At 34.5% G+C, this 14,707-nt stretch overlaps 1 protein-coding gene across 1 annotated transcript in view; it reads left to right on the top strand.

Annotated features, from left to right (window-relative positions):
* The window catches only part of LOC137239727 (uncharacterized), a 133,133-nt gene extending 119,405 nt beyond the window's left edge, over positions 1–13,728 (top strand). The window contains exons 3-7 of the mRNA XM_067765343.1: positions 8,237–8,362; positions 8,566–8,607; positions 8,680–8,747; positions 11,862–12,065; positions 12,162–13,728. Coding sequence (XP_067621444.1) covers positions 8,237–8,362; positions 8,566–8,607; positions 8,680–8,747; positions 11,862–12,065; positions 12,162–12,320 — 599 coding nt within the window. The 3' untranslated portion in view covers positions 12,321–13,728. The remainder of the gene's footprint in view (positions 1–8,236; positions 8,363–8,565; positions 8,608–8,679; positions 8,748–11,861; positions 12,066–12,161) is intronic.
* The last annotated feature ends 979 nt before the right edge of the window (positions 13,729–14,707 follow it).

The raw sequence follows: 14,707 nt of genomic DNA, 5'->3' as shown, positions 1-14,707 counted from the left end.
AGAAATAAGGTTTTTCAATTAGAAACAAAAATTTCTAAGCGGGGTCGCCCCTCGGAAGTGTTTGGCAAGCGCTCCGAATGTATTTCTGCCATGAAAAGCTCTCAGTGAAAACTCATCTGCCTATAAACTGAACACACCATTAAACAAACATACATAAATATTTACTTATATTCATATAACCAAGAACGCGGAGGTCGAGCTATCCAGATAAAACTTTTTTATAAAAGAAGGTATGGTCTTTCTTCAATGCAAATGCAAAATTTACTTAAAAAAATCACTTTTTCATTAAGAAAGAACTATAAAACAAAGTAAATGTAAAGATAGAAATATATATTTTCAAAACATAAGGTTATTCAATAAAAAAAAATTTATAAAAATTAATAAAACTAAGTAGAACGTATAAAAAGTTACTTATATTAAATTGTCAATATTTATAAATAATTAATTAATTATTATTAATTATTAATACTTAAATCGTCAATATTAATATGTATGTTCAAAGGAACTTAATAATACTAACTAAAACGTATTAAAAGTCACCTTAACCTTGCAGCATATTGTTTTTATTATGTGCCCAAAAAGTAGCATGGACTTTTCCTTTTGCATTCACTGTTGATTTTAGTGAGTGACAAGCGAAAACAAACGATCGTGATCGCACATCGTTAGTGTCTGTGTGAAAATATGAACTCAAATTGCACTATGTGCAACTTTTGGCCGGCTCTGATTTAATGTGACCACATCGGCTATCCGCCCCACCCGCTAGTTCTTCAAAGTTAGACTCTGTAATTATGCTGGGATTTAGAGTATCTTCAATATAAGTTTTCCCCTACATGGACGAATCCCAAATAAAGTCCACCACGTACCGAAAATCAAAATTAGTCGGACTTTGTTACTGTTGCTTGGGACTAAAGTTCAAATATGTATATGATGTAGCAATAAAATAGTTTCTTGTTTCTCCTTATCCTGGACAGAGAAACATGATTTCAAAGAAAGGCTTCATCGGTTTTGCTAATTTGGCTGTTTTACTAACAAAATATAATGTAATTTCTTTATATAGTTGCCTGTACAACCCAAATCTATATAATTGCTCTTATTTAGATTTTTCTAGACTTTTATTTAGCATTGAAAAAAAATTTATAAAAATCTTTGGTAAATCGAGTTTTTATAAATTGATCCCACACTTATCCTTGTGTTGTTGTTGTTGTGGCGAGCTGAGTAATGTTTTCAGTTACTTTCTACGTTGTACAAAAGACTGCCACCATGGCGTATTTGTAATATTTAATATACTCGTAAATACCCGCTTAATAAGTTCAGCACTTTGCCACTCAAAATAAACAGCGCTGCATGTCGAATTAAATAAATTAAAATGCATTTGTTGTTGCTACTTGTGTAAAGCTATTTTGATTTTTTAGTACTCAAGATGTTTTTGCTGCGCTCTCGCTTATTGCGCTGTTGGGTGTCTTATTAAAAATTAACATAAACCGTTATGTTAAATGAATATTGAAATGTTGTATTAGGAAAACATAGTGAAGACACTCGCATTATTCGCTCATAGCGAGAATGTTCTCAGTAATGAAATTGGTGATAACATTTTGTTAAGGAGTTTAATTTTTATAGAAGTCGAAAGTTCATATTTAAGACCGATACGAAAATATTATTATACCAAAATTGAATATGCTACACAACTTTATACATACGCACAATTCCGGGCAAATATTTTCAAATATTGATGACAGTTTTGAAAAGTTCAATTAAGATTTATGAAGTTTCTTAAATTTAAAATTTGAAAAGAAATAAAATAAAGTAAAATAAAATAGAATAAAAAACTGAAATAAAAATAATGGGGACGGAGAAAAGCATACATCTGTATTGGGTCCCAGGGCATATAGGGAAAAACGGAAGAACTACATACAGTGCACTCGCGATAATATGAACTAATTAAAACCAGGCCTGTTCAGTTGTGCGAGATTGTTCATATTTACGAAAGGCAACTAAATTGAAAAATATTATATTTAATTAGTTTTAAGACATATATTTTTTATTTAAAACCGCAAAAGAAACGTTACTTATTCATTTTTTCACATTACAGAAATAAAAAATCAGTCAAAAAGTTAGTTATGCATAAATTCATATTCAGTTAAATTTTTGGAAAAATTCATGTCGAAAAAAATCAGTAATCCTCTTTTGTTGTTTCTTTTGTTCAAGCATCTTAAAAACTGCTTTGACGAACGGTTCTAAAACACAAACCTCAGGTCTCAAGTATGACAAAAGATTGGCTGCACCTTCCTCCAAATCTCTTACATTCATAATTAAGTTGCTTCGAAGAACATGTCATCTTCACAATGTCATCTTCAGGATCCTCTTGATTTTCTACCATACTTAAAACATTGCTCCAACATTTGGATAGCACAACAGCATCTACCTTACTCCATGCAGATTCTAAAGTAACAATCGCGTCCTTAAGTGTAATTTGCTTTAGAGCCTCAAGCAAATTAAACCCCTTTGCAGCAACAGAAGCCAAAAGACTGTTTCTATAGTAAAGTTTCGTAATCCTGATTGCGTTTTGATCCATAGGTTGTATAAGAGGGGTGACATTTGGTGGCATAAACATTGCTAGTATGCAGCCGTCTTCACTTTTTAGTTCATCCTCGGGTGGATGCGATGGAGCGTTATCAATTAGAAGGATAGCTTTTACTGGTAATCCCTTTTCCATCAAAAGCTTTGTAACCTAAACAAACTTTATGAGCTTTAAGCTACTGAGATAGGATTATATATGAAAGCTTACCTCAGGTATGAATGAACGGTGGAACCAATCTTTAAAAATAGCCGCAGTCATCCAAGCGGATTTAGAATGTCGATAATACACTGGGCAGTCGAAACCTTGTAACGTAGCAAAATGCTACGTCACAATAACCTACTCACAGCCCTAACATTAAATATATACATACCCTAACACTAAATATATACATACCCTACGCTCGCCTTGCACAGCGAACAACCATCCGCACATAATATGCCATTTAAACATACATACCCTACGATCGCCTTGCACAGCGAACAACCACCCGCACATAGTATGCCAAGTACCAACAGCGAACAATCAAACATACTCAGCACGTGTGGTACTGACTATCTGGCGTGCATTTTTCATTCGCTATCATAACGAGGAGTTATTGATGAGCTGAATTCTTAACCATTTTATACGCTAACTAGTATGAAATGGCAAACGCCACAACTCACTGCATACTTCACCTAGGTAAATGAGGCTAAGGCCAAACTTCCAATGGTAGGTATCAAAGGGGCCCCAAGGTGAACGGGGAAGACTCCCAGCGAACCCATCGGGCTCATGGATCTCCCCCCCTCACCTATGGGAAACCAACCTTTGCACAACGTCCCACGGGGTAGAAGGGGATACGCTCCCTTTCTACCTTGAAGGACGGATGGGCACGGGTAGTTCCCCCAAGGCGCGTCCAGGACCAGTCCTGGGCTCCACTTGAGGGACATGCCAGGCCCAATACATATTAATACGGGTGGCATTTGTCGCGGGCAGTTCACCCAGGGTTGCCGAGGATCATCCCGCTCCCTAGGTGAGGTGCCGAGCCATATGCAACGTTGGACCTTACTACACCCCTCACGGTCGCTAGGACTCCTGTCCGAGGCTCCCTGAGAGGAGTACTGGGTCTACCCAGCAACAAATGGGGGATGGCATGAGGCGCGGACAGTCCACTCAGGGTGGCCGAGGAGCATTTCCCTCCCCCGCCTCCTGATTGGGGTGCAGAGCCGAATGCAACGGTGGACTCCACTACCCCGCTCATGGTCGCTAGGACTCTCGTCCGAGGCTCCCTGAGAGGGGTACTGAGTCTACCCAGCACCCATGTACACAAACACATCTAGACGTTGGGTAGTATTAATAGAAACCTTATACTTCACCTAGGTGAAACTGCGCCCTCCTTTCCCGCCGCTGTCAAGCATTAACCGTAGGAGCACCACCGTAATCCGCCGGAACCAATACACGTGAAACTGCGCCCTCCGTGCAATCATTAGCCATAGCAGCACCACCGTAATCCGCCTGAACCAATCCGTAAGCTTTCTCTGGGGTAGGATACTTGATTATCACCACCGTTTCCTGAAAACCGCAACCCGTACTGTCATCTTTCCGCCGCTCCTGCGCTATTATCCGTGGCGTCTCTCTCTACCCCTCTCTCTCTCTCTCTCTCTCTCTGGGATCAAAGGCTGCCGGCATCGAAAGGCAAAAGCCGCATCGTGTGTGTGTGCGTGTTCGGAACAAAACAACAACTAATTGTGTCATTAATTGGTAGAGGTTAGTGGGACCTTCGCCTGACCCTGGAGCGGCTGAGCTTACCTCAGCCTTCGACAAAACCCACCTCACAACCTTTAAAACAACGGGGGTTTTTAGCCTTTCCGACTACGAGAAGCTTGAGTTGATGAGATCCTGACGCATTTGAACAGCACAAGAAAGTTACCCTTTGCTTTTCCATCTTTGCACCTAGAGCAGTTTTTTCTAAGGATGACACATACGTCTTTTGTGGCAAAAGTTTCCAGTATAAACCGGACTCATCGGCGTTGTATAGTTGCTCACAACTTAATCCAAGCTCCTCCATTTTTGCCTTTAATGCTTTTTTCAATGGGTCAACTAACTGGGGCTGTGAAGATAGTTTTTCTCCAGAAACTTGGAGCAAATGAACGCCATATCTCTTTTTAAAATTTTGAAGCCATCCATCACTGGCATTAAATTCAAAGCAATTTTCCTTGAAGATCCTTTGCTTTTTCTTTTAACATAAGCCCGCTAACTGGGAGCTTTTTGTCTCTCATATTCAAAAACCATCGATACAGAGATTTCTCCATACTTGGGTACTCTGAATGACGCAAAGTTTTCCTCTTTCCAGGACCGATAAAGGTATTGTTGACACATTTAGAGACAGCATTTTTATTTTTATTAATTCCGCATATTGTAGACTTTGTCACTCCATACTTACGAGCTAAATTAGTAACACTTTCACCCTTTCGTAAATATTCCAGAATATCTGATTTTTCTCTTAAGGGCAAAAACTTGTGCTTTTTTGTGTGCATTTTTTAAACTAATCAATATTAGAATTTTTTGCAAGAAAATGAAGTTCCAATCATGCGCGCATGAAATGACCAACCAACGATTTTGAAAATTTGTACTGCCGACTGAACGTTAGAGAAAGCATAGCGTGTTAGCATGTGTATACGAGTGAACGAGAGCATTTCTCGGCGACGGTTATGTACATTTTAAATTTAAATAACTAGGGTAGTCCCCAATTTATGAGGCTCTTGAAATTCGATAGAAATTTGAAAATCAATAATGTTCATATTTTAGAGCCTTTGCCAAAAGTTCATATTTTAGAGTACTCGATGGAAGTGAAAAAGTGTTCATATTTTGGGGTGTTCATATAATAGGGTGTTAATATTATCGCGAGTGCACTGTATGTAGCTTTAAAAGGCGCATCCTTGAAGCTTGCGCCGCAGACGTCCCTACTAGTTTGGGCGAGAGTAAGAGAAGTCGAGAGATGCACATGAAAGCGGGGAAAGGCGTGGGTCCAAGCGCAAGCCTGTAAAGTGTCGATTATTATGTTCAGGCCTTACAACCTTAGACTAAAAATCTTTTGTATATCATTAAAAAGAGAGGTCTGTAAACTCATAACGGGTATTCTGACTGGACACTGCCTTCTGGTGACACATGCCTTTAAATTAGGCTTGGTCAGTAATAGCAGATGTAAGACGTGTTGGTTGGAGGAGCAAACGATCGAGCGCGTTTTGTGCTTGCGCCCTGCGCTTGCAAGGCTAAGACTCCACCTATTGGGAGTGATACAGCGGTCAGATCTAGGAGCAGCAGGTGGCATTTTATAACAAAGGTCGTGGTTTTTGATAGGTTTTTCAGTTTGGTCGTTAAATAAACTTCTGGTAACACTGCGGACACATTTAGTCTATGTGAGTTTCAAACTAACCTAAATAAAATAAAATGAAATGGAATAAAAAAAATTAAATTAAAGGATGGAATGAAATGAAATAAAATCCAATAAAATTAAATGAAACAAAATGCAATAAAATAAAATGAAATGAAACAAAATAAAATTTAATTTTATTTAAAAAATAAAACAAAATAAAAAGAAATGAAATAAAATAAAATTAAATACAATATATTAAAAAAAAATAAAATTTAATTTAATTTAAAAAATAAAATAAAATAAAATAAAATAAAACAAAATAAAGTAAAATAAAATAAAATAAAGTAAAATAAAGTAAAATAAAATAAAACAAAATAAACCAAAATAAAATAAAATAAAATGAAATAAAATAAAATGAAATAAAATAAAATAAAACAAAATGCAATAAAATAAAATGAAATGAAACAAAATAAAATTTAATTTTATTTAAAAAATAAAACAAAATAAAAAGAAATGAAATAAAATAAAATTAAATACAATATATTAAAAAAAAATAAAATTTAATTTAATTTAAAAAATAAAATAAAATAAAATAAAATAAAATAAAACAAAATAAAGTAAAATAAAATAAAATAAAGTAAAATAAAGTAAAATAAAATAAAACAAAATAAACCAAAATAAAATAAAATAAAATGAAATAAAATAAAATAAAATAAAACAAAACAAAATAAAATAAAGTAAAATAAAATAAAATGATATGAAATGAAATAAAATAAAATATATAAAAAAGAAATAAAATTTTGTTTAATTTAAAAAATGAACTAAAATGAAATGAAATAAAATAAATTAAATTAAATAATATAAAGAAAATAAAATAAAACAAAATGCAATAAAATAAAATGAAATAAAATAAATTAAAGGAAAATAAAATAAAAAGAAATGAAATAAAATAACATAAAATAAAATAAAATAAGTAAAAGGAAATTATATAAAATAAAATAAAATGAAACAAAATGAATTAAAATAAAATAACATAAAATAAAATAAAATAAAATGAAATAAAATAAAATGAACTAAAATAAAACAAAATAAAATCAATTGAAATTAAATTAAGTTTAATCAAATAAAATCGATTTTTAATAGACGAATTATCCGTTTGTTATCGAAAAGTTTTGGTTTTGTCATCGAAAAATCATCGATATGATATCAATATATGAGCAATTTGATTTGTTATAGGATTATCACCAATTTTTTATCGAAGTGCTATCGAAAAAAAATTTACTTGTTATCGATTTCTTACAGAAAAGTTATAGATATACTATCAAAAGGATATAAATTTGTTTTTGGAAACGTATAAATTTGTTATCGGGATCTTACCATTTTTTTATCTGCGTGTTATCGGATTTGCTGTCAGAAATACATTCAAAAGTTATCGATTTCTTATCGTAGTGTTACCAATATGTTATTTACATGTTATCGATTTGTTAACGATGACTCATCGGCTTTTATAAAACTCCAAAAAAAATCGATGACACATGTGTAACCCTTCAATAACAAGCCGATAAGAAACCAATAAGACGATAGCAAGCTGATTACATGTCGATTGCAAAACCCATAACATAACGAAAACTCGATTATAATAATGCGCTACCAATAATATAGCGATAATAAAACAATAACATGTCGATATACGTTGTATAAACGTTTTTACCGCTTACTCGACGAAGCTTTCCCCAAAATTCTCGAAACAATTTGTTTCTGGTAAAGTTACCTCTGTTGTGGTTTAACCTCAGCCCCCAGACGAGTTTTGGTTAATTTGAAAACAATACTTCCCTAGGCGTACACGTATGCTGGCACTTCGAACTTTACGAGTACTTGGTACTCACGCATATTTTTTTAATTGCATGCTAGATTCTCACTATAGAATTAAGAAAATTTCGCACTTAGTCTTCTAAATTATTTATTAATTTAACATTTAGTTAATGATACAACTTCAGTTTATTTATTTCATATAGCGTATATCTAATTCCTACTTAAATACTTTTTTCTAGCTACGTATTCACGGAATCTTTTTCTGATTTTCCTACACCAAAATTTTCTTTTTTATTTTATCTGACTTTATTTCCCCTTTTTTTCTCGTTTCTATGCAAATATTTGTCTGCACAAACCAATACAATCACAATACTATTTATCACTTATTCGGATACGCATGCTGATGCTGTCAATTCTGATATGACTACAACAACGCCAACATATAAAAAAATATCATACGCATACACAAACACACACGAATATGCGAAACACAGGCAAATTGGCTGCAACACAATGGCGTACACGCTTTGGCCGCCCCTCACAGGTGCCACGCCTCGGCGAAGTTGATCCCACAGGCAGTTTTTGTGCCTTTCCCGAAGATTGGCTCAAACAAAAAGCTGGTAAAGTCAATAAAAGAAACTAATCCTCTTAAAAGCTATTAGAGAGCACTAACACAAATTTGTTTTGTATACAAAATATTTGATTCAGAGCTACATATTTCGAAAATATTATTGATTGTTTTTTCCGAAAAAATAATCCAAATGTACTCCAAATTATGTTAGCATTAATTTGTTTAAATATTTCTTCTTTCTTCTTTCATTAGCGGCTAAGGCTCTTCCACCAAGCATGGCGGATTTACGACGTAGTGAGTATTGAGTAGTTCTTCGGTTTTTAAATTTTATCATAGTTGACTTAAAACTTTTTACACATTTTGCAGTTTGCGTAGTGAACGCAGTGCCGTTTATTGCTTTTGGCTTCCTGGATAATTTCGTCATGATTGTTGCGGTAATTAAATGAAACGTCGATGAATGAAGCAAAATGTTGGAATTTTTTTTTTTTTCATTTCCAACATTTTGCTTCATAAGCACTACAAAAATTTTCTAAATCAATTTTTTTTTTTTTTATTTTAATTGTTGCACAGGTCTCTAGCAATAATTTTGCTTTAACAGATTGAAAAAAATATCAATTAGTCGACGAGTTATAGCCAAAAAATCATACAAACAATATGCTGAAAATCGGCATTTGACTGCAAAGTTCGAAGGTCGATTAAAAAAAATTCGAACATAAACAAACGCCGCGATACGGGTCTTCTAATATAGCCTCTATTTTCACCCTTCACTCTCAGAATCGACCTAACTTTTGCTAACCTGAATTTGTTCCACAGTGTTATTCGAATGCTCTAGTATTCGTTTTTCGGAATTCGATTAATTCAAAACGAATAATCGTACATTGTCGATTATTCGAATAATGACATATAGTCATAGTTAAACTTTAAGCATAAAAACTCAATATTTTTCGTTTTAAATCAATGTTTGTATTTGCCACGCCAGAGCAGCAGTAGCAACGAAAAATATGAAATGAATCTGAACAGATTATAAAGTCGAGCCATTGCATTAAAAGTGATATTAATTCTCTGGAGCCGTATATGTTGTTGTTGTTGTTGTAGCAGTGCTTCGCCCCACCCAATAAGTGCGACCGATCACAAATTGTCATCAATATCCTCTAACGGGAGTCCAAGGAAACTTGCAGTTTCAACAGGGGTGGACCATAATGGGAGGGGTGTTAGAGGCGTTGGTTCCACATTACAATTAAAGATATGGTTGGTGTCATGTGGGAACACATTGCAAGCGGGCATACAACTTGTATGTCGGGGTTGATTCTGGATAGGTAAGAGTTTAACCTGTTACAGTATCCAGATCGAAGTTCAGCCAGAGTGAGCTACGTTGTTGTTGTATTAACGACAAAGACACTTCCCGAAGGTTTTGGGGAGTGTTATCGATGTTCATGGTCATTTGCCAGATATAGATCCGGTACGTTGCGGTAATAAAGCACCATTAAGGTACTAGCCCGGCCATCTCGGGAATGATTAATATGACCACATTAAACCTTCTAGGCCATATGAGCTACGTCGTGTTTCAAAGCGCAGAAACATATAAAAATAATTCTACAAAGGATAAGCTTTTTGTAGCAGAGCGTTGGGATAGGTAGGGTACTGTCTCCGGTGTTATTTCGGGATCATTTCGGTCACTCTCAGAAGGTTTTAGATGGTTTGAGAGCCATATCGGAATGGTTATGGGGACTGTCGTGAGCATTTCAGGACTATTTTGTAGTTGTTACGGGGCCATTTCGAAGTCAATATGTGGTGTTTTTCTGATGATCTTTGGGACTATTTCGGCGTTCTCGCAGTGTCATTTAGGGATAACTTTGGAGTAATTTCTGGATGGTTTTGGAGACCATTTCAGGGCTCCCCCCGGGTCGATTTGGGATCAATTTCATGATGATCTCGGGGACCAATTCAGGGTCATTTATCCCCCCTTAATTTCAAGATTGTTTTGAAGACTATTTCGGGGCTCTTTTCCCATTTTTCGACTCTCTTACCAAAATATTGGAATCCGAAAGTTCGGAAAGTTCGAAGCTCGATTTGCAAAATCAAATATACTTTTTGTTTCGATTATTCGAATAATTTAAAAAATCAACTATTCGAATAGCGAAATTCGAGCAGATTGACTTCTGCAGGATAGTACGGTCCAAAACATAAATGTGAAGACCTTTGTCGACAGCCAGACCGCCTTAAGGCATTAAGATCCCACGTGATATATTCAGATATCATGCGGAGGTGTCGAGCCTTGCTGGCGTCCATAAGGCACCTAAATGTCCTGACGAAAATCGAGCAATATGAGGTTATGGCAACGGACCCGCTGTGAACGAATCACGATTATTGCGAGGTGTCCTTAGAAGTCCTTATGGATATTTGGATATGAAAGAAAATAGCTTCCATCCCAATCTAAACAAATCTGCAGGATATAAACACAGGTGTTTGCGCTCACCAATACTCCGACGGCGTCGCATAACAACAAGCTCCCTCTGTAGAAGCTGCCAAGCTGGGGAAGAAGCGAAGTCGAGTCATTACTTTCACTACCCATTCAGTTGTAGATGCAAACAAGGCGTATCAGATTTCTGTTGGATTGTTTTCTCGCCAGTCTGGCAAAGGCTGGGAAGGTGAATATTTCATTCTACTTGGGCTCATCAAAGAAAGCAAGTCTGGCTATGGCAAATGGGCAAAAATGTCTCCGAGTAGAAGTGTAGAGAATCCCCACGCATGCAGTCTTAATCTAAAATAGAAGGTCACTATTTGGGCAGAATTGGGTATATGTATCATGAAGATAAATGACAATTCAGGAAAAGTTTAGTACTTGGTTTCCGTTGAAATACTTCGAAATATTATCGATAAAGAAATTATCAAAATAAATTGTATCTCGTTTTTAACCGAAACGAAAAGCTTTCGTTAACGTTAAAAACGTTAACAAAAACGTGATACTTTATGTTTGAACTGTGCTGGAAATGCTATAGCCATGGTGAAGCCGTAAGGTGGTAAAAGCGAGCGGACATACACACACAAACTCCATGTAATTTGTTTGTGCAATTCGTTGGTGGTAATGTCAAAAATACACTGAGAAATGGTCGTACTGTCAAAATTCATGAGAAAAGTTGCAATCAGCTTGGCTAATGCTTTCACCTTTAATGACTCCGCCATCAATCAGCTTTGCCAGCATAGTTTGAAATTAATAATCAACATAAACGATTTGATTTCGTTTTGATATGGCAGAAAACGAAACAAAATCATTTCGTTAATTTGACGTTCTTAACGTTAATAAACGAAACGAAATGACTTTGTTTCGTTTATTAACGTTAATTATCGTAACGAAGTGATATCGGTTCGTTGGTTAAGCATGCCTGGTATAGAGAAAGAGAACGAGGGAAAGGTTAGGGGAGATGACGTAGCGTGGTAGAAGAAGCAGAAGGTGGTCAAATGGGAAAAGCCATATTCTATATATCCCCTATCCCCTCAATAACCCTTACAATCTGTATGCGCATATTCATTGTATTTTGCATTCACAGGGTGACTCAATCGAAAGCATTTTTGGCGTCTTTATGTGCATCTCAACAATGGCTGCCGCTGGACTTGGTAATACGGTGAGCGATATATTAGGCATTGGTTCAGCGTATTATGTGGAGCGTGGTTGCGAAATGATGGGCTTCCGTTTACCCGATTTAACACCGATTCAAATGGAAATGAAATCCAGTCGGCATTCAGCGAATTTGGTAAGTACAACAAAGAATTGTTAACAATTAAAAAAAACCTTAACCTTAACGCCAACTATGTTAATTTGTTTAAAAACAAATATATTTATTTTGCAGGGTCGAATTGTAGGCATTACAATTGGATGTTTATTAGGCATGGCGCCGTTATTATTTATGAAAAAAAAGGAACAAAGTGAAAGTGCTAATGAGAATCCGGTGACTCCTGTGACTCCTGTGAACCCGTCGACTCCTGTGAATCCTCCTATTAAAACTTAAGGCAGTTAACTTTTACTTTGATCACACATACTTAAGTGCTATAAATATATTTTATTCTGTGTTCCGCATACTTTTATTGCTGTTATAGTCAATAATTTTATTAATCAGTGTGAACTAGAAAAATAATTTATATAAAACCTTTAGCGATATTTGCATAGGCGTGATTATTACGTTAACTGGTTATGTGGTTATACTTTTAACTCATTTTACAAAAATGAAAAGAATTACTTTTAACCAGTTAACCATATAACCAGCAGTTATGGATATTTTTCTATAACATACATATATACATAAGTACATACATATCTATGTAGTATATGCATAAGTAGGTCATTATGTATTTAAAATTATGTTTTATATATAATTTTTCGATTTAAAAATTTTAAAATGTACAAATCAAATTTTTTATCAATTTTGTTTTATTTACAATTTTTTTATTTTGTAAAGTCTTGGGTTGTATATTGTTTCCTTAATTTCAAAGCACGTACGACGTATATGAGACCTTTTTAATTTCTTAAATGGGGTTAAATATTCCAAGTGTGCCAGGCAAAACTTTTTATACCGATGACTCAACGAAACCTTGTAGAATTGTTCTCTCGGACCTGAACTTATGTGTCAATTATTATAACGATGCATTTCGAGCTTTTAGCCTATTACTGTAAGTGGTGGATTTTAATGTGCCAAAAAACATTTTTGTCAATTTTCAGTTTGAGATACATTTGAGAATCAGTCTATTTCTCACATTAGTTTTCAAATGCAATTCAAATAACCGTTGATAGCATTCTCAAGCTAAAAGGATAATTTTTTATATTGAGTTTTTCTTGATTTTCAAATTTAGAATTTTTGGATTCTCAACTTTTCCTCAAACGAGAATAAAGCGGAACGAAATGGAATCCACTGTTGTGCCACTTTCGGTAAGCAAATTTATTATTTGCCTCACTTCACTTTTTACTTGAGATTGAGAAAAAGTTGAGAGAATATTTAGTTTCAAATTATTAATAATGCTGAATAACAAACTGAGAATTCATGTTTTCTCATACATTTGAGAGAAAAAATTTTCAAGTATGTCTCAAATTATTCTCAAGTTGAAGATCGACGTTTGAGAAAAAGTCGAAAAAATATTTTGTTTCAAATGATAAATAATGTTGAATATCAAACTGAGAATCAATGTTTTTCTCAAACATTTGAGATTTTTGTTTTCAGTGTTTGTTGGTGTATTGAGGCTTATGGAGTAAAAAGCAGAAGCATCAAAACTATGGTACACTAAGAAAATATTACCCCAAAATACTTATTTTATACCTCTTATGCTATATATGTATTAAACCTGTCGCAATAGTTTGTTTTGAATTGAAATACATATATGTATCGTTTTATACTATGTAAAGTAAAATAAATATTTACTTTTTTATTTTAGTTCGTTTTTATAAAAAAAATTTTCTCGACTTAAGCTGTTGTCCCTGTTTTGCCATATAATTTCCCATTTCAGTTTGGAAAGGATTTTTATTTGTGAGGTTATATATATAGAAGGAGATTATCTACAAATTTCGAGGTATCGTTTTGGTAAAAAGAGCGATATCGGTCGCTAGGACTCCCCTTGGTCTAGTTTTCCAGGCTTTAGTAGAGGAATTATAGAACTTTGTTAAAATACGGACTTGGGTAGCCTTCTATAGTATGAAAACAGCATTTTCTGATTTGCTTCTGCCAAACGAATGACTAATGTATTTACTAGAGTGGTGTAGACAGTATACTTCGCGTACAAAGTAGTGAGTTGTTTCGAGCATCAATGATGCAATATCTTGGACTAAGAATAGTAGATTTTTTTAGTAACATGTCAATATACATATATATGTATGTATATTAGGGCGGGACAAATTATATGGGGAAAAATGGGGGAAAAAAACTTCAGGTGCACATCCAGTTTCTGAATCTATGAGTCCTACTGAGTAATATTGTCCATGGGACCATAGGTCTGAAATGAATTTCGAGCCTCCCTAATTTTGTTAGAAAAGTTTATATCCCAATCCGAATCCGAATTTGACATTTATTTTCATGTATTTTATTTGTGAGAGCCGCTATTTTCAACAATATATTTGACCCACCCTAATGTATATATATTTAAAATTCTCAACTGTTAAGAGTCCTTAACCCTTAACCGATCGCCTTATTTGAATGCACGGCTTCCATTTACACATGCACTTTTTAATCAAACAAAACTGTATGCCTTTTACTAATCACACATGTACCTTCAAATTTCTGATGTATTGCTTTTTCAATGAAAATTAAAATTTCAAATCAACTATTTTTATTACCTATCTAGCTATTTAAACATAAAATAAAAAATGTGACATTTTGCCATAAGAAGCATTTAAGGCCTGTTTCACCATCTT

Source organism: Eurosta solidaginis, chromosome 2 (genome assembly GCF_040869045.1).
Source record: "Eurosta solidaginis isolate ZX-2024a chromosome 2, ASM4086904v1, whole genome shotgun sequence".
Taxonomy (NCBI): Eukaryota; Metazoa; Arthropoda; class Insecta; order Diptera; family Tephritidae; genus Eurosta; species Eurosta solidaginis.
Note: the sequence above shows the minus strand (reverse complement) of the source record. Positions and strands in the feature narration are given on the sequence as shown.